This window comes from Numenius arquata, chromosome 3 (genome assembly GCF_964106895.1).
Source record: "Numenius arquata chromosome 3, bNumArq3.hap1.1, whole genome shotgun sequence".
In the NCBI taxonomy this organism is placed as follows: Eukaryota; Metazoa; Chordata; class Aves; order Charadriiformes; family Scolopacidae; genus Numenius; species Numenius arquata.
The window spans coordinates 29,945,138-29,970,802 of NC_133578.1; the positions used below are offsets into that span (position 1 = coordinate 29,945,138).

A 25,665-nucleotide genomic window follows, 5' to 3' on the forward strand; every position below is an offset into this window, starting at 1 on the left:
AAACCATCGCCATCATGTAGTATCTGTATTTCTGTTTGTATGCTCGGGTACTGCTGACAGCTAAGAAATCTTCTTTTCTCGCTTCACTAAATCTTGGAGACTTCTGCAGCGAGCAACTTATGTAAGCCTTAGTTTTTTAAGAATAGTTGATGTGGAACATATATACATGAAGCTCATATGGAAGGAAACTTATTTGTTTGGTGAATGTTTCTTTAGGCTTCCAGTATAACAGCTATTATAACAGAGAGATTTTCATAAAATGGGAAATACTGAGAGGAAATTGTCAAGCACTGGAACAGGCTGCCCAGGGAAGTCTTTTAAATATCCTTGGAGATATTTAACAGACATGTAGATGTGGCACTTAAGGACATGGTTTAGTGGGACTTGGCAGTGTTAGGTTAGTGGTTGGACTCGATCATCTTAAAGGTCTTTTCCAACCAAATGATTCTATGATCCTCTTGTATGAAATATATGGCTAACCTGAGGATTTTGATGAAATTTATGGAATTACTGAAACTGAATTCATTTGCATCTTGACTTTTTTGTTTTTTCACTATGGTTTCCGTGTAACTCATTTCTAGGATCTTTTCCTCTTCTAGCGCTCTTTAGGAGACTTGCTTTTTCCCTCCTGTCAGAGTAGATGTTGTAGAGCAACAGAAGTTTTGTGGCTGGAGGTATCTGTTCTCTCATGTGCAATCAGTGTGGTGAGGTCATACTGAAAAGCTGACTTAACATGGGAATGAACTCTTGCACAAGCCAACAAAACACAAAAACCTACTCCTCCCAAATTTACGTTACACCTTAAATTAAGGTTTCTAACAATGTTTCTTCTACATATAGGAAGAAGGAAGAAGTTACTGTGGGAGGCAGGAGGAAAATGCTGCCAAACATTAAGAACCCAGATCTTGGATCTGTAGATCCCTGCCAACAAGCTAATCTTGAGATTTCTAAACCTGTTTTATTTCTTTTTTCTTTGTTACAGCTAAGAGTTTGAATGTGCACTTTTATTTCACTCGCTAGAAAAATCATGTTTTCAGAAGAAAGTGCTGAATGTTTCCACTTGAAGGGACAAAGATGCAACTGGCTTAAAAAGCTATGCATTAATTATTTATGTGTGTAGTAAAGCCCGATGAATAAAACTAAAGCTCATGCTTGCAAGTGATGCAAATATCAGTGTTACTTGAACAGCTTACACAAAAATCCGACTGCCAACCAGGTAGCATTCTGCAGTGTCTGATGAGCTGTGTGTTTATAGCACAGCTTTGCTTTTGTTTGGAGTTCTGAAAGAGTCTTGAAGTCATTGCAGTAATCAAACATAGTTGTTAGGTTTTTTTCTAGTGTGAAAAGTAACACTGGCTTGTCATCAGACATGTCAGTCAGACTCAGATAATAAACTATCGAATGCTAGTTTCTTTCAAAGAGGAAAAAAAAAAAGCTTTTCTGTAAAACTGTTGGACATGTTTTCTTATGGGGATAAGTTACTTAATTTTATTGAACAAACTGCAGGTATACTGAGAATCCACAAAGCCACTGTAAAAAGTGACTGTGTTCGAGCTGGTGCCTAAAATGGCACAGAACTTGATGAAACTGTTAACTTACATAAAAGCCCAAACTTCAAATGAAGTTTGCATTGATGTGAGCAATTGGAAGAGGAGAAAAAACTTAACATATGCCAGTCCATCAGGTGGCATATGACACCTAACACACAGTACACAGGAATGGAAAATTTGGTTGATAGACTCATAGAATCATAGAGTTGCCTAGGTTGGAAGGGACCTTTCAGACCATCTAGTCCAACCGTTAACCTAATACTGACAAAAAACCATCACTAAACCAGATCTCTAAGCACTATGTCTCCCCATCTTTTAAATACCTCTGGGGATGGTGACTCAACCACTTCCCTGGGCAGCCCATTCTAGTGCTTATTATTAAAAGGGTTATTACCCTTTTTATTAAATTTAAATTAATTTATTAAATAATAAATAAATTAAATTTAAATTTAATTTATTAAATTAAAAGTGTTATTACCCTTTCAGTGTAAAAATTTTTCCTAATATCCAATCTGAACCTCCCATGGCGCAACTTGAGGCCATTTCTTCTTGCCCTATGGCTTGTGACTTGGGAGAAGAGACGAACCCCCACGTCTCTACAGCCTCCTTTCAGGCAGTTGTAGAGAGCAGTCTTGAATGTGTAAAGTTGGAAATTTTTATTTTGGCTTATCAAGTAAAAAGTTAGAGTTGTGGAGTTCTGCTTTAGCTTCTTGTGGTACTGAATTATGTTATATGTGAAGGTTGGTGTGGAGAACAAAAAGTGCATGGAACCAATTCTTTCTCCTTGTCTTTCTAAATGGTCCTGCATTAGATGCAATAGAGAAACAGATGTCTAAAAATTAGTTAGTTACTTTTAAGATCTAGCTTGTGAACTACCATTTTCCTTCTAGTTCCCACATAAAATCCTAGGGACACCTAGTTTTCCTCTCTTTTAACTGGTCCTGCCTTCACTCTGGAATTTGGGGTACTCCTGACATCCTGCTGGTTTCCCTAGCTAAAATGTGTAGAAGTGATTATAACCCATCATGAAACACATGGAAGCCTACTCAACTTCTTTCAGTCCCAGAAAGACTAGGTACTCTGTGTGGTAGAACAGATCTCTCAGTCATGTTTCCCAACAGGGGCTGTGAACTAAGTGCAATAGTATCATGTTGGGATTTGCTGTGGAGGCCAGTGATAGTGGTGTGGATCCTCCTGCAGTTTAAGTGCAACACTAATACTGTATTGATTTTTAAATTTTTTTTTAAACCACAGAAACTAATAGAAAACTTGAACCACAGTATTTAGTAGATGGTCTACACTTTTGCTTTCTAAATTCTGATTTTCATAGAGAATTTGAAATGCTTACTATGTCGGTTTCTTGTTAAACCAGCCCACCTCAGGAGTGTGGTTTAAAGGAGCAAATAATTAATTCTTAATTAAGAAGTCTTGTTGTATATTGAAGTAATTTCTGCAACCTTCTAAAACATCACAGTGCACTTAGGTGTTAGCTGGGTATTAGTAATGATATTGCTGTTCTTGTAGAAGTGTCATAAGGAACAACTGCCAGATTTTAAATAGCTTTACAACATCCTTCTGTGTGTATTATGTAAAGTCATGATCTCTATAGGTAATCATTTAACAATGAGGATGGTCAGACACTGGCATAAGTTGCCCAGAGAGTTCGTGAAGTCTCTGACTGTGGAGATACTCAAAGCTTGACTGACAGAGTCCTGGACTGCTCGCTCTAGCTGACCTTGCCTGAGCAGGGGGCTGGGCTTTGGTGATCTAAAGAGGTCTCTTCCAGCCTCAATGACTCTGTCTTTCTGTGAACGAAAGTCAACTGTGTGGGTGGGTTTTAGTTGTTTTCCTTTTTAAATAAATAGTTTATTTCCTCTGGGGAGTTAGGAGTGTTTTTAAGAGACCTGTGCTTATGGAAGTGTTGGTTAAGATTGTTTTCACCAAGATTCTCCCTCAAAGTAGAATTCCTTTCTGAGAACTGGTTGTGTTTGAAAGCACTTCATTACACAACACATGCAGCCCTTTATGTATTCAAATTTGTTTATGTGAGCTATGAAAACAGAGCAAGTCTTGTATCTTTTGAGTCCATCCCATTATGGAAGAGAGGTGTTTTCTGTTGAAGATGAATAGTGCTTTCGTTCTGTCCAAATCTGGGGAAGAAGCCACCCATGAAGCTTTTAAAGGATAGACTAACCTGTGTGTAACTGAGGACACAACAGGAGAAGGCAAATGGAAAACCTATCTGTGCTGGGTTCTGTGGTGTGTTTGGTGTGGTTGGTGAGGAGTAAACGACGTAAGTTGAATGTAGAAACCAGAATTGGAACTTTTAAGAAAGTTTTTGAGAAGAGAAATAGAATAACATAATTTAAAGGACAAATCATTTTATAGAATCATAAAATAGTTGGGGTTGGAAAGGACCTTTAAAGGTCATCTAGTCCAATACCCCTGCAATGAGCAGGGACATCTTTAACTAGATGAGGTTGCTCAGAGCCCTGTCTGACCTGACCTTCAATATTCCCAGGGATGGGGCATCTGCCACCTCTCTGGGAAACCTGTTCCGGTGTTTCCCCACCCATAAAAAATTCTTCCTTTTATCTAGTCTAAATCTACACTCTTTTTAGTTTAAAACCATTACTCCTTGTCCTATTACAACAGGCCCTGCTAAAAAGTTTGTCACCATCTTTCTCACAAGCCCTCTTTAAGTACTGAAAGGCCACGATAAGTTCTCCCTGGATCCTTCTCTTCTCCAGGTTGAACAGCCCCAGCTCTCTCAGCCTGTCCTCATAGGAGGTGCTCCAGCCCTTTGATCATCTTGGTAGCCCTCCTCTGGACCCATTCCAACAGGTCCATGTCCTTCTTATGTTAAGGGCCGCAAAGCTGGACACAGTACTCCGGGTGGGGTCTCAACACAGTGGAGTAGAGTGGCAGAATCACCTCCCTCAATCTGCTGCTTTTGATGCAGCCCGGGGATGCGGTTGGCTTTCAGGGCTGCAAGTGCACATGGTCAGCTCGTGTCCAGCTTTTCACCCACCAGTACCCCCAAGTCCTTCTCGGCAGGGCTCATCTCAATCCCTTCAGCCCACCAGCCTGTATTGATACTGGGGGTTGCCCAGACCCAGGTGCAGGACCCTGCACTTGGCCTTGTTGAACCTTATGAGGTTCACAGGAGGCCATTTCTCAAGCCTGTTCAACATCCCTCTGGATGGCAGCACATCCCTCAGGTGTGTCAATGAAACTATTGTTAGGAGTAACAGACTTTCTGAAATGTATTGGAAAATTTGTCAGTCTAATTTTTCTTAATTTTTAAATATTTATTGGGAGTGTTAAGTAACTTGCATTTTTCACACTGTAAGGTAATGAAATATAAGGGAAGCTCAAACCTTAATCAAAGTTAGTAACCCACTGAGCAAGGGAAGAAACTCAATTTACAAAATTTACAAAGAGATTATTTTATGATTAATGCTTTAAACATGGCTGTTTCAAAATGTGACTGCTGTCTAGTAAAGCAGAGGATGGGGCTAAAACTATTAAAAGAAATGCAATATTTTAGTGTTCTAAAGTAGTGAAATCATCAAAGGGCTGCTACTTAGTAACAGTGACGTCTTCGACTGTCAGCGTTATTCATGAGATAATATATGTAGCACGATGCAGTGTGTGAAATGTGTTCTTAATAATTAGAAATCACCTGTGGAGGTGTGTAAAACAGTAGTTAAGTAGCTAGCATTATAAATTCCTAAAACCCACACGCGTTCTTAGATGGAATAGATGAGAGAAAGTGAAGCCTTTATGTGGATTTTGTGTTGAGGAAAGGATATAAGATTTTGAGCTAGGGGCAGAGGTTTGCTTTTAAAAGTAATATGAGCTGCCCTTTGGGGGACTGTATGCTCTTATCGGCACATGGAGTGCGCAGCAGCAGCAGCAGAGGTAGCTGGGATTGTCTGAAGGGCAAGCAAGCTGCAAGGGATTCTTTAAAATGAGAATGGTGAGAGAGGGAAGCAAGTTCAGGTGTCTGTGCTCCAGTTGGAGGCAGGGTTGATCTGACAACCTTGGTAGTACAACATGAGTGAATGGCACTGAGAGATGCAAAGGAAAAAGGGGCAGGCTATTTTTAATACGCAGCTCTCAGAGAGAGGTAGAGGGCAGTTTTAGCATGGCAACATTACTGTGCTGCTCCCACAGACTTAATTTCTAGTGGGAATCTTCCCTTCTCACCTCTTTATCATTAAGTGTGAGGGTCCAATAGAAAATGTGTTTTGACTTCTATTGAGTTGATACCCTCTAGAACAAAAATATTTTGTTTTCTTTTTATATCATTCTGTTCCTGCTCTCATTTCTCTTATTCCTGTTTCTGCATGTTTTAGTTCCCATTATTTCTGTTCATCCTGTGCCATACCGTGCTGCTCTCTTTTTCTGTTAACTTTCTGTGAAGCTTGAGCTTTCTGTCATGCATCTTCTGATGTAGCTCCTAATCAAGATTTACCCTTATTGTCAGGGCTAGGTATCTTGATTTTTGGACTTGTAAGTGCTGCCAGGATGGAAGTATTAGGAATTATGCTTGTCTGGGAGTCAAATTGTTTGCAGACAGATTGATCTCCTCCTCTGGCTTTTCTTTTGCCATGTTTCCCTCTTCTCAGGTTCTTATCTGCCTCTTGCCTTATGCTTCCTTCATCAGCTGTATGGCTGTTGCTTTTTGGTCTTTCATGAGCAACACTGGCAGTTTAGGAAAAGCAAATCATATGACTGATTTTTCCATTGCTTGGAAAAGAAACAGTCAGGGAGAACAGCATAGAAAGGTCAGGCAAAATTCTCTGGCTGCTTAGAAAGGGAAGGCTACAGGGAGGTGGTCTTCTAAACGCATCTTTCTTTCTTCACAGTCTCTTGCAAGACAAAAGCAGATGTACTGTTGCTAGTAATGCCACATTTTTCTGGGATAAGAAGTCTAGGTACAGTTGGTCTTGATCACTTCTTGTGGGGACTTTGTAGCGGGGGCTGCACATGTGTCTTGGACTTCATTAGTACCGTAACATAACTCTGGTTGTATAATCTGTTATGGATTTAATGTGCTATAGGTGCTGATACTCCTGGCTTCATCCAGCAGAAAGCATCTTGTGTCTGGCAGAGCCACTGTGGAACTGGAGCCAGTAAAGTCCATTTTCCCTTCACTGCTGTTCCTCAAAAGTATGGGTCTGCTTGGGTTAAGGGGGAGCAAGTTTGACTTGTATGGCCGTCAATATTGTGTCTCTTGGTGCATCCTGAAGTACTGTGGATCTTAGACCCTTTTTGTCTGGGATAAAAGTTGGTTATATTTGCATGTGTTTAATTCTTGTGGTGCTTTTATCCCAAGACATGATTTTTAACATCTAAAAAGCATAGATATATATAGGGACTGGCAGAGCACAAGAAGAGGCAAAAATAATGTAAGAAGTGAGCTTCAACAAGTCATATAGCTTCAAAGTAAATCAAAGCATCAGGGGAGTCAAGGTGTTAGTGTATTTTTTTAATGGGGTAAAGGAGGATGGGCATTATCCCTTACTGTCTCTTCCCTCAAAAAAAGCACTTGTCCTGTTTAACATTTATCAAGGATGTGGGGGAGGCAATGGGGTGTGCCCAAGTTGCAGATGACACCCAACTGGGCAGCAGTCAATTGGCTGAAGGCTGCTCATTCAGGGGGACCTATATAGGCTGGATAATTGGGCCAGCAGTAACCCTTTGAAATTCAACAAGGAGAAACATAAAGTCCTATATTAGGAATTACTGAATTCAGTAGCCCTTTTTCCTCTTTTCCTGTGCTTGTTCCCCCTGTCTTCCTTGCTGCCGTCCCCTAAATATTACACAAGGCTTGTACAGTCCTACATGCTCTTCCCTACCATTCCATAATGAGTCCCCTAGCTCTGTAAGCATTAGTCCCCCGTGGTGGGCAAGGTTGTCTGGGTTCTGTGGACCTTCACTGGAGATTTTCAAGAGTCAACTGGATAATGCCTTGAGCAGCCTAGTTCTACCTCGTAGCTGACCCTGTTTTCAGCAAGAGGTTGAACTAGAGAGCTCCTGAGGTCCTTTCTAACCTGACATCCAGTTATTCTAAAAGTTTCTGCTGAACTGTAAGTAAATAAATTCCGAGTTCTTTGTTGCATCATAACTTGCTACTGACAATCTGTATTTTAAATCTGCATATTGCAGTCTTGTTCTGCCTATTGATGATACTTAAGTTATTTGATAGACTAGCAAAATACCTCCATTTCTGAATCACTCCTTTCTCAAATCTAACAGGTTGTTTAATACTTGCCATTATTAGTGAATTCCTTGGTCTGTGTTGAAGTTTGTTGGCTTTGTTTGTGCTTTTTTTTTTTTTTAATAGACCACTAACATTAGAAACTAGAGTTGGTCTTGATACTCTGTTAAAGGTGATTTTACTAAATCAGTCTTAGGAAATTCTCGATGTGGACAAATTGAAAAAAAAAAACAAAACAGTTATGCTGTTTTTTTATAAATGGTAGTTAAAATGTGCCAGTATGGCATATTATTGTGTGCTGGATTTTTTTTCAGAGAATCAAACATGTATTAGTGGTTCTTCAGATATGAGCTGTAAGGCAAATACCGTTCTAGGGCTTCTAAACCAGGACTTCTTACATTTTAACTACATGATTAAATTCAGGTATCTGTGTGCAGTGAATGAGCACAGTAAGGTGAAAATAGAAATACTGGTTTTGTAAGTTAGCTTTTAAAAACTGCTGGAGATAGTCTGCTTTCATAGCTGACTCTGGCCTTTTTGAGAGGGGGGAAATTCCTGATTGAACAATCTTTGTATTCCTAAATAGACGTTGGCTACCTTACACAGTAGAGATTTAAAACTACAGTGGTCTGCATCCTGGATGAGTGTCAGAGCAATACTGTTGGACTAAGATCAGTGATGTTGTAAGCCAAGTACTTGGAAAACATCCAGGTCTGGATACCAGTGTTGTGTACCAGTGGGAATCTGGAATGAGAAGTCTTGGGGACACACGTACTTTTGCAATTACGTTCACTCGCTGACGCATGAGGGCTGGGGCTGTGCTATGGATTAGGTGCAATAGCACGAAACATTCACATAGTTAAGACTTCCAGCACCAAGACAGCTTCTGCATACTTTAGCTGTTGTTTAGCCATAGTTCTGTTGGTTGAGAGCATAAAAAGCCCTTAAGATTTGTATTTTTTTCATTAAAAGTTGATGGTGATTCTTAGACGACTGTTAAGGGTGTAGCAACTGAATTGACATACCACCTTGAAACACTAACGTGCAATTTGTAAGCTTGCACGCTTTCGTGGTTAGCATGGCCTAAGTAGCACCCAGGAAGATCAGAATGACAAATGTAAATGGATGTGAATTTGCTCTTTCCAGGATGTACAAGATCACAGTACTATATTATTCTGTTTGTATGTTCACATAAGTCAGTGTGTCTGTGGCGTGACTTCCTCAGAACAGCTGTTTCTTCTGTCAAAGCTAATGCAGCTCAAAATTTCATCATGATGTTTACAGTTTCAGCAACAAACTTTTTAGTGATCACTCCCTTCTCAATCTAAGGGAGTAATATATCCTCATCTAATGTCATCACACTGTGACAAAGGATTAAAGCAATCATTTCAATAATTATATATTGGCTGTACAGGGTTTTACTTGAAATTCCAAAAGAAAAGAATAGTGTAAGATCCATGTTTTGACATTTATCAGGACTGTAAAAGTTACTTATTAGGTTCTTTTATAAGACCACAGAGATTGTTTCCTGCTGGCTACTTAAAGTATAGAGACAAAGATCAGCAGTGTCTTTTTTTTTGTTTGTTTGTTTGTTTTTTTAAATTATGCTCTTGATAAAGTTCTAGCTTTCTGCCCTCTACTGAGCACAGCTACACATCCAGCTATCCTAACATGCAGACGGGCATCTGACTTTTGAAGATGTGTGTTGCTTTCTGAGATCTCCCTCGTTTTGATTTGATGGAAACCATAAACTACTTCAGAGCTTCATAACAGTAGGATTAAGTCCACCAGCTTTTTTTCAGAGGGGAAAATGTCAGATTTTTATTTATCTTGGCAAAAGTAAGGTTTTGCTTTAGAGAGACAGCCCATTCTATGTTTCTGATCTTGTCTCCGTCACTGTGCTTGAACATTTTAAGGCTTGGTGGGAATCATTGCAGTAATCATTTTCTGTTAAAGGTGTCTCCCTTTTATTTTATTTTTTTTTTTTGTCCTTTCTGTTTCAGATTTAGCCTTGGAATCTAATCCATCTGATCATCCCAGAGCAAGCACAATTTTCCTGAGCAAGTCTCAAACAGATGGTAAGCTAAGTTTTTTCCAATTTAAAAAAAAAAGGCAGGAGAAAACCTGGAAAAATAACTACCTATTTTAATTATACAACTCAAGAACACTTAAATTGCTTTAACTCTTTCAAAGCATAGGCATTAATAATTTGCATGTTTACACAGAAATGGGTTTGTAGGCTGTTTCACTTAACACTTAAAATCACTTGTTCTACTAAACACTTAAATATCAGGAGATTTCAGAGTCTGGATCCTAGTAGTCTGAAGGAGCAAGGCTTTCTTCACTAGTGTAATCCAAGCTTCAAGCAGTGGTAGGGGTTTTTTATGACCAAGGGCTGTTTTTAATATTGCTTTAAATCTTAAAAAAACAAACAACAAAAAAAAATACTACTGAAGGACAGTTTTCTGTAAGGAATAATAAGCCTATAGCCTATAAGTCTATATCAATTACTTTTGAATACATTGCTTTAAACAGTTTGAATAGTTTTGGTAGCATAATTATTCTTGAATCTTGGTTTTAATTACATGGGTGTATTGAGATTTTCAGTTTCTTTGCAGATCCCTTGTTTACTGAAGTCAATTTTGAACAATTACTATAACTTGTGCATTTCAAAATGCTATCCAAAAGTGAAAGCATTTCCGTATTGCACAAATAAAAAAGAAAAAAGAATTCTGACAACAGTAAATTTTTAAGTTGCAATTAAAAAGAAGTTTGACACGTTCTTTTAAAAATGCTTCTGTTTTTTTTATAGTCGGTTCTTGTTTGAAGTGCTGTTTTTTCTAGGACAGTGTTGCACTTGAGATTAGATGTGTTGATGGAAAGCTGCAGTGCATCTTCTACCTTGGCATAGCTTTGCCACAGAAAAGTAGAATTATTTTGACAGATCTCTCAGTTGCAGTCCTGCTATTTAGAGTCTTACAGCAAGTAGTAAAATTGTCAGTTGTATCAGCTTCGCAATGCTTAGATAATCTGTGTGTAGTGGAAACAAGTACTAGCATGATCATGACTTTCCAGAAGAGGTGATACCAAAGAAATGAAGACTGCTTCAAACAGACTGAGGATCCTGCACATTTCAAACACCTCTTGGATGAGCGCTGCTTAAGTTGCAGTTAGCAAGTTGATATAGTTCTTCAATGTTGTGGTGCAGCTTCACTGCACAGCCTTTCAGGCTTGCTGCAAGTAACATTCAAACTACATGAACATCCATGTTAGGGGTAGTATTGCTTTTAAACGTGATTTGGTATTCTTCAAATGTAGTGTATGGAAATGTATACACTTGTGTCCGTATAGAAAGATGGTCTGCTAGGTGAGATAACTATTCTCTGACGTTTGTATTAGTTGGATGAATTGATTTTTACAGGGTAATTTTATGGGCAAGTCAGGCAGAAGAATTTATTTTCTAATTTCACTGGATCTTCTTTAGGTAACCTTTCATAGAACTAGTAGAATTAATATCCCATAAGTTCTCTCTCACTGAAATGTTATCAGGATTATGAATTTTGATTCATGCAAAAAGACAAATTTTGGGTATACTCTTCCAATTGTTAATTTTTTCTAAATATGTAAGAGAACATGTCCTGCTAACAAGTGGCAATGATCTGGTCAAAATTTTGGAGAAGTCATCTGTCCAGGCTGGTCACATTTGTATAGCTTTCTGCATGTATGCAACTCTCATCTCCTTTAACAGCACTGTTTTACTACTGCTGTTACAGCTGGAACTTAAACCTTACAATTTTTTTTGAAAGGCTAACGCAGTTTAAAATGATCAAATAACATGGTTGCAGTTTCATGATAAATAGGCATAGTTTGTACCAGCATCTTCTGTATAATGAAATACCTTTTTACCTTCTGCTGTGAATAGGAGAGACAACACATATATAATGCCGGGCACCTTCCTCCTTGTGTGTCTTTGGCAGGTTCAGTGTGTGATGTTTTTACATCTGTTTGCTAAGCAGTTGCTGTTGGGTGTTGGACATTGTCTACTGGAACTACCTGAAATCACCAGTTTTTCACGATGCATAGCATCTTTTCAAAGCTGAGACATTTTTCCCTTAGTGCAATGGGTTGAAGTAGTTCCTAAATGTACCTGTGGATAGTTGGAACTAGTGTATAGTTTACTAGCGTGATAAAATTCAGCATTTTTTCCTCAAACTACTTTTCCAGACATCTAAAGTCAAATTTGAAACTTTTAATACTCATGTACTTCAGAAGACTAGGTTAATAGAATGACTTTATTGAACATAAATTGGGATTGTATTTTAGAAACCTTTCAGTTCACATTCTTTCTCCCTCTTTCTATAGTGCGAGAGAAGAGGAAGAGTAACCACATCAATCATGTAAGTAAAACAAATTCTTAGTGAGCTATATGGATAATATTAGCATATTGGGACAAAGACAAATTTGAGGAACAACTATATTAGTTCTAGGGATATAGTCTTACACATGTTCCAGATCCTCCTTAGCAAGATAAAACTGAATTATCTTTGCCTGTCTTTAAAAAATAAATGAACAGGCACAGTGTCACAGAGCATAGGATGGCTGATGTCAAAAAAATAAGAATAGATTTTTTTGTTGTATCAGTCTGGAGCGTTTCAGAACAGTAAAGGAGAAAATATAAGTTAAACTGCCTACATTGTTTTTTTTTTAAGCAGCAATAAAACTGGAATAACTTCTCTGCCAAGATGACAAGTCTTAAATGACTTGCATTACTACAGGGCTTACTGTAAGAAATATATCCAGCATGAAAAGAGAATTATAAACAAACATTATAATCAACATGATAAATAATCCATTAGTTTTAAATCTGAAAATATGCTCTAAACTTCTTCCACAAGTATTAGTTGGTTTTGACACTTCACTTAACCAAAAAAAAAAGCATACAAAAAAGATGCAATCTCATTAATAAGTGGATAAAAAATTATTAACTAGTAAAGCTGAGAATGGAAGTTATTAACACAAATTTTTAAAAATACTGTCTAGCAGAATGGTCTACTGATAAGTTATTGGTAAGATAATGATATTTCAAGTCTGTTGTTTTTAGTGTTTTTTATGGGGGTGGTTCTTTTTTTTTTTTCCTTCTTTTCTTCCTTTTTCATTTACAGTTCCAGCTTTAGTCTGCCAGCACCAAGGCGAAGTGTAATTGGATTGTTTTTACTGGCAAATTTCAGCTAGAAAGGGAGATATTTCCAGGCAGCCACTGAGTTGTGAAGGGTGCCAACATTTTCAGATTTTCAGACAAAGGCATTTAAAAAGAATCTGGCAGAAACTAATGAATCTTGAATTGCTTGATTAAAACTTCTCCCTCAATTATGATGTCCTAGGTCTAGTGCAAGGCATTCTCTCAAAACGCTCAGAGAAGTCTGACTTACTGTCAGATTTCTTACACTATAAAATCTAAAGGATCAGGATAGATGATGGAACATATTGCTAGCTCTAAATAGTAACAGTCAGGGTAATAATATTACTTTATTTCCAGATTCCAGACACTAAACAAGACATGAGTGAAGTGAGCAATGTCAGGAAGAGGTTTATTTTTTTCTAAAATACAATAAGACAAATGCAAAACTGTCTTTACAGGGAATGATAGTGGATAACCAGAAAATGTAAAGGCATAGGATAGAAAAGAAGGGAGAAAATTATTACGGAGTCCCAGGGAAATCTAATAATGTACATCGGAGAGGGAAGACTGAGACCTGAACTGGCAAGAATGGAATGGAGGAAAACAGAAAATTTGAGGACTTGCTGCTTTAGCTGCAGCTATTTCTGCTGAGAATTACTTACATAAAAACATCATGTTGTATATCACAAGGGGTGATTTATAAACCTGTCTTGCACAAAGGGAACTCAGGAACTTGATGGCTGTAGGGTAGCTTACATAGCAAGAGCAATCATCTACAAAGACCTCTGCAGTAATTACTTGAGATGTAAAGCCAGTATTTAGTGTGGTAAACCAAAGCTTAAAGAATCCCCCTTCTTGAATGTATTTATCTTTTTTTTTTGTTTTTTTCCTCTTTCCCCCAACCCCCTAAGGTTTCTCCTGGGCAGCTTACGAAAAAGTACAGCTCATGCTCAACAATATTTATAGATGACAGCACCGTCAGTCAACCTAACCTTAGAAGCACAATAAAGTGGTAAGAACCATTTGTCATCAACAAGGGGCTTAGTAGCACTGCAAGGTTTATTTGGGATTTTGTGGAGGTCTTGTCTGTTCTAAAGCCAGTTGCACTCTTGAATGAGAGAAGCTCAGCACTGCTTATTCAGGTTGGGCATGGAAGGGGTATAGAGGTCTGGTTAATTATGACTGCTAAAGTGAGGTGTTTGGGCTTGGTTTTTGGTTTTGGTTTTTTTTGAGTTACAGAGCTAATGTACTGTTGTATTACAAAGTAGTTATCGTTGTGCACTTGAGAATCTGGGGCAGTACAGAAGTGTGTCAGCATTTTCAGTTTAAATGTGTGTGTTGGGGGTGAGGAGCTCGATCTTCATGCTGAAAGCTCGATCTGGGAAAATGGGTTTTGTATAGAGTTGCAGGAAAAGTTTGTAGGACTGTGTTTGCTTCTTGCCAGCGGTATTAGTCTGCCCTCTAGTTGTGGATAAAAGTATGTTGCTGGCTTTGGTTTTAGTTGTAGCCTTTTTTAATTTTTCTTTGTATATTTGTTATTTCAAGTAAGTGAGTTTGATAATCATTTAGTCTTCTTGATTCTCCAGTGGAAATGGCTGTTTGACCTGTTGTTCTGAGTACCACAGAGACAGTTCTTTATGCAAAGACGATACCAACTGAGAATTGAGAAGAGTGTTTCACTGTGCTTGAAGGGAAAGTAAGGCAAAGTAGATTCAGGCCCAGAAGGCTTTACTGTTTTAACACTTAGTAGACTTTGGAAATAGACATCTAAGTTGATTTGTCACTTTCAAATTTGGTTTCAAACAGAGGTATCTAGCATGCTGCTCCTCCTTTTCTAGGGGAAAAAAACCCTAAAAGATGGTGCTTGTGCCATTTTGTGGTGTACAGCTTGCAACAGATCAGAGCTTCTTCAATAAATGTCACTTAATCAGGCAATGAAGGTGTGTGTTTAAAATGCATTATAATATTTATTTTGTGATACAAATATCTGTACAATGAATATAAAAGTAGTTTGGCTAGCAAATTTGGTTTGGTCAGTTTCTGTTCAGGCAGGTAAACATCAGAAATGAGGCACAGAATACTCAAGAATGTAAGAACAAGCAAATACATAATGGATTCTGAGCATTTTGCCCTGAACAACAGCTTGTACAGTGGAATAGTGTGCACAGAATGTGCTTTGTTAAGTCTTTTCTTTTTTTTCTTTCTCTTTTTTAGTGTAACATTAGCAATATTCTACCATATAAAGAACAGGTGAGTGAACTTTTTTTTTTCTGAAATATAACGATTTTCTTTTTGAGTTGGGGATATGGTCTTGGTCACTTCAGTAACAGCTAGTATAATTTAAAGGAGTTTAAAAATCTGTCACTTTATGTTGTATCTGCTTCCTCTTTGTAGCCCCTCTTGAGCTGACATGGAAGGGTCAGTACCCATCCAATGGCATATGCTTCATCAAGAATGAAGCATAAAAAGTTGAAACAGAGGGATTGAGGAAAATACACTTAGCTCACCACAAATCAGCCTTTGGACTTTGTTTAGCTTTTCCTGAATTCAGAGGTGCAGATTACTTTTGATGGGTGAATGAACACTCTGTCACCTGTACAAATAACCCATGTCATTATAGCTAGTTACAGCATCGGCTTCAAAATTACAGCTGCCTTTTTAAAATAAATGCTATTAGTGAGACTGTTTCACATTTTAAGGGAGAACTGTACTAAGCATAATATAAGAATATGGGTAGCTATTAATTATTTAGCTGCTTGAATGTTAAGGTGTAAGGTCTCATTATTAAATGCTTTGCAAAAATACAGTATAACTTTATATCATATTCTAGGAAAAGCTGAACTATAAAATATGTCCCTTTATCCTCTTTAATGAATAATACTTTTTAGTGGAGCATATAATTGCCAATTAACTGTTGTTGCTGAAACAGTTTTTTTTACTTTGTAGAGATTCTGACAGATCATTGGATATTTTTGATGAAAAATCTCATCCTCTCACAGTAAGTGTAACTTTTTGATCCTCTGAATGTGTATCATTGTATGTATTTTTAAGGTCTTGATTTGTATTGTGTAAGTCATAAAAATGTCTTTGTACCAGGTCACGAGCAAATTGATCTTAAATTGTATCTTTATATATAAAACAGGCAGTGTCCTCTGCCTGTGCAGAGTCCAGTGCAGGCAGTGTCCTCTGGACTTCTGATATCAGCTAGATCACAAACAGAACCCAGCCTCTCTGAATGTTGTGAAGTATGTTTGGTTTTCTGTGCTTTGTCTGAATATAAATAAAAAGCAAGCATATGCTTATTCTTGCATGTTTTGTATCAGAACTTTCTTGTCTGACTCCTTTCTTCCCCACAGTAACACTACTTTAATTAAAAGTCTTTCCTATTTATGTAGAAGTACATGATTAGTAGATACGTGCCTAACCTTTTAAATGACTGCAAACAAGAGAACATAGTAAGTGAAGCATCACACAAAGTAGGAGACAGTGAGTCTGGTCTTTGAAAAAGCTGAAAGGCAAAATTTTAAAGCAGATATGCTTAATGTTGCCTGCAGTAACAGCTAGGAGCATTCAGCATGTGATTCTAACATGACTGCTCCTGGTACACCTTTTTAGACAATCTTTAAGATGCAAAACCTCGTAGTACAGGCAAGCTCAAGAGTGGAGCTTGTGCTTTTTATGTCCAGTTTGAGCACTACTAGCTTAGTGACTGTCCTACAGAACCACTTCCTTTGTTTTTCATTTGAAATCAGTTTAGCAAAACTCTAATGGCTTTAGAAATTCAGTTTGCTCTGGGCCTTACCTGAGTGAATGCAGCTTAATCTCTCTCACAGATTTGGTTTATTAATAAACAGCTTTTAATAAACAATTAAATATTATAAGTTTGTTAAAGTTTCATCCCTAAGCGACCCATTGTGCTAGGAATTGTACACTTGAATAAATACAACTCTTTCCTCAGTAAAAATAATGAACTATTCAGGAGAATAGATATATAGAAGACTTCTTGTACGGACTGTGGCGCTTCAAGAGGAAAGTCTGGTCCAAAACTGTTTTAACTGCCTGAATCTGTTGTCTCACATTGAAAATTATTTATATAAGATGAACTCCACTTCATTAGACAATTTATTTTCTTTATTTTGCAAACTGATATCATTTGATCGTTTCATATGGCTTACCTCCTATTCAATGAGTATGAAAAGAGGAAAATCACTGTGTCCTTTAGGGAACGCTTAAAGGTCTCTTTTATCTTACCGCAGTATATAGGCAGAAATACAGTAGTGGCTCTATGTCATACTTCTGAGGGGAAAGATTCAAATGGCTTGTTAGGTTCTATAGCAATGAGGTTTTGGCCTGGTACCCACAGTTGCTTTAAAAAGGTTAACTACCTTGGAGAAATCTCTGAGCACCTTGTCCCCTAAAGATTCAATCACAAGGAGCCCAAATCTAGGATCTATTGACCCTTGTAGCAGAAGTAAATACTTCAAGTTACTAGCATCACAGGGCTTAGTCACAAACAGCAGTCTCAGTCCTTTCTTCCTCAGTTCGAGTAAACAGAAAGGCACTTCCAGATGTGCTTTTGTACTGCTCATAGCACAGGAAATATGCTAGGGGGATTCTGCTCATGTTATTCCTTATGTTGCATGCTCACCTTGAGGAGGTAACCTCCATTGGTTAGTGGTGTATTTGGAGGCTGTGTGGAGAGTACAAAGTTAGAGTAGAATAGACTGTTTCCCTTGGAAGGGACCTACAGTGATCATCTAGTCCAACTGCCTGACCAATTCAGGGCTGACCAAGTTAAAGCATGATGTTAAGGGCATTGTCCAAATGCCTCTTAAACACTTACAGGCTTGGGGCATTGACCATCTCTCTAGGAAGCCTCTTCCGGTGTTTGACCACCCTCTCGGTAAAGAAATGCTTCCTAATGTCCAGTCTAAACCTCCCCTGGCACAGCTTTGAATCATTTCCACACGTCCTGTCACTGGATACTAAGGAGAAGAGCTGAGCACTTCCCTCTCCACTTCCACTCCTCAGGAAGCTGCAGAGAGCAATGAGGTGGCCCCTCAGCCTCCTCTTCTCCAAACTAGACAAGGCTAAAGTCCTTAGCTCCTCCTCACAGGACATTCCTGTCAGCACTTTCACCAGCTTTGTTGCCCTCCTCTGGATGCAGTCAAGGACCTTCACATCCTTCTTAAATTGTGGGGCCCAGAACTGCACACAGACCTCCAGGTGAGGCCACACCAATGCTGAATACAGTGGGACAGTCACCTCTTTTGACCAGCTGATTATGCTGTGTTGGATGCAGTTTGCCCTCTTGGCTGCCAGGGCACACTGCTGACTTGTACTGAGCCTGCAAGTTAACTTACCTCTTCATTTTCAAGTTAACTTACCTCTTCGTTTTACTTGACACTTCTACCTGGCTATTTTAAACTACAAAACCACATGAAAATGCTTGCTGCTTTTCTTACCTTATGACTGTTTGTTTAATGTCAAGCAGGTATGCTCTCCTCATCTGGTATCTTAACCATGCTATAGGTCTAACTTGGTCTGTAGATAGAAACCTATTCAGTATCACTCTTGTAGAACCAGTGGGTAAAGTTGGAGCTCTTGAAGTTTCAGAAGCTCCAGAAAGAGTGCTGAATATCAGAATGGCTGGGGGGACGGGTCGATTTCCTAAACACTCATTTTAGGATTGCTTTTACAGACTTTATTTCTAAGTTTTTCACCCCTGTATTTAGAGATAGTTTAGCATCGTGTCAAAGCTAAATCTCGCTGTTCATTAGCTTTGTTGTCTTTCTGGAATATCTCAAGAACAGTCCTATGAATATAGCATAAGTTACCATCCAGTTCTGTCTGACAGAATTATTGACGTGTTCTTCAGCTCTTCCTCAGCTGGAAGGGGAATCTTGTGAAGTCTCTTAATTTTGCCTTTTGAAGAGCCAGTGCTTCCTTGGTGTGTATATATCTGTGATTTTTCTTGCAGGGAGAAACCTTTTGGGTTTTTTTAATCTTTTTTTAGTCTGTAAAATGTTCCATGGACAATTGTTAGCACCTGTAATAATGATCGTAGTTTGTTCTTTTTCTCATTAGCCTTACAGATCAAAAAAGCGTTCAAAGATACCAGCTCAGGCTATTGTGTTTTGCTTGGAATATTCATAATATTTCAAGGCTGCTTGCTGCTTTCAGTGTATGATTTTGTTGTGTCTCTGTGACAGGAAAGAGTTGTATACACTTCTACTCAGTGAGAAGAAACAACCATGTGTGGCTGTTCTTTAAAGCCAGTATTAAGAAAGACAGATTTTCAGTAATATAGAGAAATTTCTTTCAGCGGGAAGAAGTTCCAGATGACTACTACAAGCATGACCCTGATCACAAGCACATCTACCGGTTTGTTCGAACGCTTTTCAGTGCTGCACAGCTGACAGCTGAATGTGCAATAGTGACACTGGTAAGAGATGCCTGATTACTGAAACTTGAGCTTTTGGAAGCTCCCTCCCTTCAGTGAGTGAGCTGGGCTGAACTGACATTTAAATAGTTACACTATCTCATGAAACCTTGTTAATAATGAAGATGCTGTACAAGTAAGTTCATTACTGAAGATTTCTAAGTACTCACAGAAGTGGTTAAACTAAAAAGGATCTTACCTTTTCTATATATGACTATGTAATGCTTAACCACTTGTCCAATCAAATATTGTTTGTTTCAAAATATATAACTTGCTGAAGAAGCTTGAGAATAGTTGGGACATCGTAAACAGTGTGGTATAATAAGACACAAAGACATCTTTTATTTCAGTTGTGTAGAGGGAAAAGTGAAAGTTTGGAGTTAATGTTAACCAGAACAGTGCAAATAACATCACCTAAGAGATTGAGGATCAATACTGTACGAACTCCAGGAGATGAACTTTCTCATTATTATGTCCTTCAATCGCTACCACCTTTTTATCAGATTTTTTTTTTTATTTATTAAACCAAAGAGGCTATAACTTTTTTCCCCAGGTGGCATGCAGGTACTTGGAACTTAAGAACAATAGTAAGAAAATGATCTCATTACAGTTTGTTGTTTGATTTCAGAAAGCAAGATGGATATAAAAAATTGACGATGATACTGATGACCTTATTATAGACACACACGCACATGCATATACATATATGTATATGAAGGGAAAGAAAAAAAACCACAACCTATATAATTGCTGCAGTAGACAATCTCTTAACTGCACTTTGTTGCATACTAGACTTCAGTCTTTGTTGTGGCTTCAGTCTGAAGGAGAACAGAAGAGAACTGTCACCAAAAAACAATGTGGCAATTAGGCAATCTCAGCTTGAAGGACTCCCTTTAATAAGGAAATAAGTAATTTAAAGGCCAGATAGCTAGAGCTATTGAAATGCTGAAAGTAGTTTGAGGTTTTTGCTTTTCCAAAGCCATGCAAGCGACTTTGACAGAACATGATAGCTAACCCCGGGCAGTCTAGCCAGCTGAACTATTTACAAAAAAAAACAGAAATGGAGTTTTTAAAGTGGATTTTACCACTAGATGGCTCTGCTATTATAGGAACAGCTTTAGTCCACTTGAAGGCTATAAGCAAAGGATGGGAAGAAAGTGTGGGGAGACCCTAGTAATAAAGATTGATCCTGCCCTTCCTTAGACCTGCCCTAGACCCTTACAACAGCTTCCTGCACGCATTGTTTTTATTGGAGGTTTCATTAGGACCTTGGACTTAGTTTAGGGAATAGAATTAGTATGTGGATTATTATAGGAGTGTGAAATTGAAGAAGACTTTTAAGGAAGGGACTGATTCAGCATCTTTGGGCTGATTTGAGATTACACAGGAGGAATGAGTAAAAGAGTAAGACCTCTTTGGACTTGGGTATCTTTCACTAAGCAGTTGGTGATGTAGATGAAAGTGGAGGATAACATTGTAGGTAAAGGACTGAAGTCTGCTCTTTACAGGATGAAGTAGAAATAGCACTATCACAGCTTTCATTGTGGAAAGATGGCAATTAATGCATCTTCGTCCCACAACTAGAGATCACAGTGCAGGCTTTAGCACTTCCTGTTAAGCTACAAGTGCTGAAACTTAAATGTGATGAAAGGGTAGTGTGATGTTGAGTGATTTACTATTCTAGATGGACCCTAAAGAGGACCCGTCAGGGACTGCGTGACTTTGACAGAAAGAACTCTAGCAGTGTCTCCCTGAAACAGCAGTGCTCATTGCTCTGAACTGATTCTTCGGTATACAACTTTATTGTATACCTTGGTGGTCCAGTTTTTGTGTTATAATAGAATGGAACCTGTAGCTCCTGAAAGTTTAGATTATAAAGTGTAAGTAGTATTCTCACTAATATGTATTTTGACACACTTTGATGGTAAAGGGATAAAATAGTTGTATTGGACTGGCATACTTGCTGCTCAGAACTCAGCTCCAGATCTGAACTACACATGTAAAACTTTTTTTTTTTTCCTTTTTATAGGTTTACTTGGAAAGGCTCTTAACCTATGCAGAGATTGACATATGCCCTAGTAACTGGAAGAGGATAGTCCTAGGAGCTATTCTGCTGGCTTCTAAAGTCTGGGATGATCAGGCTGTGTGGAATGTGGATTATTGCCAAATATTGAAGGACATAACTGTTGAGGACATGTAAGTTGCAAGGTTTGGCTAATCTTCAGCAGTGGGTGTTTTGGATGGCTTATGGTTTTGGGTGGGCTTGGTTTTTTTTAATGGCAATTTTTGTGATCATACTGAAAAAAAAAGTCTGTCTCTGGTGCTATGATATTATGTACATGATGTATATCTGATGTTCAGCCTCATTCCCTTTTTTAACCTAGGAAACTTTGGATAAACCTGCTTTGAGACAAATCTGTATTAGTATTTTTAGTGACTTGGATGAGTAATTTAGAAGTTAGTTTTCTTTACCATCTTACCCCAGTCATGAACCATGGGGACTGGCTGCTTGTTTCCACAGATTTTTTTTTTTTTTTTTTTTTTGGCATTGGTGTACCTGTAAAGTACCTAATTTATAGCCTTATCAAAAGTATTTTGGGGAAGGAAAAAAAAGTTAACTAAACTTGTTCCCTGCCTTTTCTGGTTTAGAATTTGAAAAATTGCAAGGTAAGCCATAACTTGTGACTTAGGTGTCTGCTCTTGTATCCAGCTAAGGCCTAAATGTCTCAAGATCTGAATTTGTAGCCACTGCTGCTGGCAGACAGATGTCACTTGTGTTGGCATCTGTGGTTTACCTGTGTTACATCCAGCTTCTGCTACAGCTCCTCCTCTTTGGGTGAGTTCTTAGACTTGCCTACAGTGCTGAGAATAAAATCCTCTATCTCACTACTACTTGTTTATGTAAGGCTGTTCCTTGTATATATTCTTCTCTCGGATGTAGATTTCAGTTTTTCAGAAATTTTGAATTAGCTGTCTTTTCTTGGTGCACTTGGCTCCAAGTCCTACAATTTCTGCAGTTCCAGAGGATGTTCCTCCTTGTGACTCCAGGCACATACTATGGGCCAGAAGCGTGTTTATGTAAAGTGGATTTGGCCCATTAGATATTCTGTTAAATTCCTTATGACAAAGTTCTGTCTCTGAGAGCCTTGAGATGTCAACCTTATTGTTTTAATTCCACTCGCCAGCTTGTTCCCCTATTTTCCTTATTATCACAGTGCTAGAATATCAGGCTTTCTGGCCTTAATAAACTTCATGACATGATTTCTGTGCGTTTGAGTTTTATCACACTGCTGTGCTGTAATTGAGCATGTGTCCAGGCCTGTGTAGTAACAGTCAATTCTAGTATAGGAGCAGACGGAGGTGGTGGAGGTTTGCACACAGCACCGGGAGGCTACCTCTATGAGAGTCTGTTCTTGCCACAAACTCTCTTCCCTGGATTCAGCCTAAAGCTAATGTTTAAAGTACAGTAAGTAATTATTTATCTGGGACTCTTTAGGAGGAGTAATATCCCATTTTCTTCCTCTTAGGTGGGGGGCAGCATTTCTAAAATGGGGGAGTTATCTGCACCAAAACAGGTTTTGTTATTCAAGTTATATCACCTCGCAAACAGCAACAACAAACATAGTACCTTGTTTTATACCTACCCCTTGCCTGGGAGTTCTTTGTCTTCAAATGCAGAGCTGTGCTAGCCCTGCTTTCAGGAAGGCATAATTAGTGATTTTATACAATGTACATCTTCACTCAACCTGGCTCAGAGTGCTCATCTATCTGAGGAACATACTTGAAGCGTTGCTGCAAATAACTCTGAGATGGCTGAAGTGGGGTCAGGGATGCTAGGAGTGCTGGAGTATACATCTTGCTCTTTTTGATGTCTCTTCTTCTAGCCCTATTTGGGACAAATCAAATTGATAGCACTGAAAATATCTGTAACAAGCAGGATGTTTATTCTCTATTGCCGATGCTGGGTCTCCTGAAATTGTCAGTACTTATATTTTCAAAGCAGTGATGGTGGTAAGGAAAATAGACTGAATTTAGGCTTATTTTTTTTCTCCAATTTGAAGATGGGATTTTTGGAATCCCGTCTCATTTGAAATGACTTAGACCTTTGAATTTAGGTATGGACAGAAACTGTACAACCCCTTTCTGACAGTGGCCCAGGGGTGTCCATCTCAGGCCCCGCACTGCTGCAACTTGGCAGGCTTCACTGCTCCTGGTTTGGATAACATCACCATAATCAAGACCATAGAAAACTGCTTAAAATACTCAGCAAAACTGAGTTTTAAGTTTATAAGTCTACTTTCAATTAATAGTTGGTACTATAGTTAATTGTCAGCTTTAGTAATTCCAATGTTTTTTTTTTAACTGGTCACTTGATGGTGAGTATCAGGCATTCTGAATACAAGCATTACTGAGAGAAAACAATTGGCAAAGGATTTCAGGCATGGTTGCATTCAAACGTTGGAGATGGCTGGTGATGCTGCCAAAAAATCCATCCAAAACCCCAGCAGCTCCCCAGCTAAAGATTGCTTGGCAGGACTTTACCAGGTATTGCTCCTGGGGTGGACCATTCCTGTGCAGTAAAGGCCTGTCTACGAGGACCGGTGGCAAGCTTTGTCAACTTTCTGTGATTTTTCCTCTTGGCTCTGTGTATCTAGAATAACCTGATAGGTACTCTTGTTGAGCCACTGCAAGCCAAGTATGGGAGTTACACCACTCTGGAACTGGGCAAAAGAGTTTATATCTTATCTGGTTTAATTCACCCAATTTGCAAATCGGTGTGTGTGTGCATATATGTGTATGTGTACAAGTCAAACACCTCTTCCAAAGGCAGCTTAGGTGCACCTTGTCCCCATCAAACACTTTCTCCTTAAAGACCCTCATTTGGCAGCCCCACCTCACAACTCTGTTAGCAGTGTGAGCTGTGTGGCTCTCGCAGAAACTGCTTGTGGGTTAAAGTTTGTTAAGGATACGCGATCCAGGCCTCATGACTAGCAGATGACTTCATTTGCCTTAGACTCTTCCTACTCAACATAGGTTAAGTGTTCATATTATTTTTTCTATCACAAGCACTTTCTTATTTGACCAAGGTGAGGTGGACTTTTTATTGAAAGGGTGTTTTCTTTTGTTTTTTTGGGGGTGTTTTGCTTTACTTATTTCTAACAGGGAAAAAAATCAAAGGAAATTATACTGATATTTGGAAATCATCCTTTGTCAAAACTTGCTTGCTTTGATAAGAGTGAATCCATAATCACTGAAAAATTAACTGTGCAGCTGCTAATCTTGTTATGATTGCTTGTAAGGGGACACATGCTGTTCGTTCTTTTGGCTACATATATTTGTAAATAAGGCACAGAAAACACATTGGCATTATCCTTTCCCAGGTTTTAAACCACTGTTAATAGACTTGTTAATCCAATGAAGAATTGTATTTTTACACAATTAAAATGTATTAGCGTAGTGAGTACAAAAGGGGCAGTGAAGAGCATTTATTCACAGGGTAAATCAAGCTCTGATCAGCTGATCATCAAAACATTATCTGATTTACATTTCTATAGGCTTATGACCATATGAACAGGAAATTAATTTTGGCACTAGGTTCAATGATACTCAAGTCCACTATGCTAGAAACAAGCACAAAGCTGCTATTCATATTGAGACCTGCCATCCAATACAGGACACAACCTGAATGATTCTTTTATTTATTTCCCTCCCTCTGATAGGTAAAACATCCGTTTTAAAAGCTCCCAAAAAGCAGGAACAGCCTTGGCACTGAATTTGTGCAACTTGTCGTCTGGTGTATTCACAGTTGGCCTATGCAGCTGCTAAATTCTGTTGAGACAGGTCTGCTACCAGTAGGAGCAATCGTTAAGTTAGTGTTGAACTGAATTGCTTGGTTTGGGTACCACCAGTTTCTTTTAGGTTAATTTGTGGAACATAGTTTTTCCTCTGTAGAACGTCTTTGACTTAGCTAACCACGGTACAGTAGCTGAAGTGGCCTTTTTCATGTCGTGGTGCTCTCCCCACTTTCCTCCAAATATTCTGCCCAGTGGAAATAGACGAGTGAGTAAAAACTGGACAATGCCCTTTGACATAGTACTTTGTTATCCTGCCTAATGCTATTGAGGAGAAAATTCCTTCTCCCACCTAATGCTGCTTATTTATTTATTTATTGGAGATGAATCCATGTTGCTTCAAGAGGCTTTTTTCTGTGAGATAATAGCAGCAGCTCTTCATAGATCCATTTGTTGCCGTGGTGATCTGCCTA

The 25,665-nt window shown here is 38.5% G+C and overlaps 1 protein-coding gene across 2 annotated transcripts in view; it reads left to right on the top strand.

The window, feature by feature from the left end:
* CCNYL1 (cyclin Y like 1) overlaps nucleotides 1-25,665 on the top strand; it is a 35,741-nt gene that overhangs the window by 4,923 nt on the left and 5,153 nt on the right. The window contains exons 2-8 of one of the 2 annotated variants that reach the window (XM_074145138.1): nucleotides 9,783-9,857; nucleotides 12,142-12,176; nucleotides 13,870-13,970; nucleotides 15,173-15,208; nucleotides 15,905-15,956; nucleotides 19,284-19,403; nucleotides 21,430-21,596. In XM_074145138.1, coding sequence (XP_074001239.1) covers nucleotides 9,783-9,857; nucleotides 12,142-12,176; nucleotides 13,870-13,970; nucleotides 15,173-15,208; nucleotides 15,905-15,956; nucleotides 19,284-19,403; nucleotides 21,430-21,596 — 586 coding nt within the window. The remainder of the gene's footprint in view (nucleotides 1-9,782; nucleotides 9,858-12,141; nucleotides 12,177-13,869; nucleotides 13,971-15,172; nucleotides 15,209-15,904; nucleotides 15,957-19,283; nucleotides 19,404-21,429; nucleotides 21,597-25,665) is intronic. The other variant, XM_074145139.1, reaches the window with a different exon arrangement.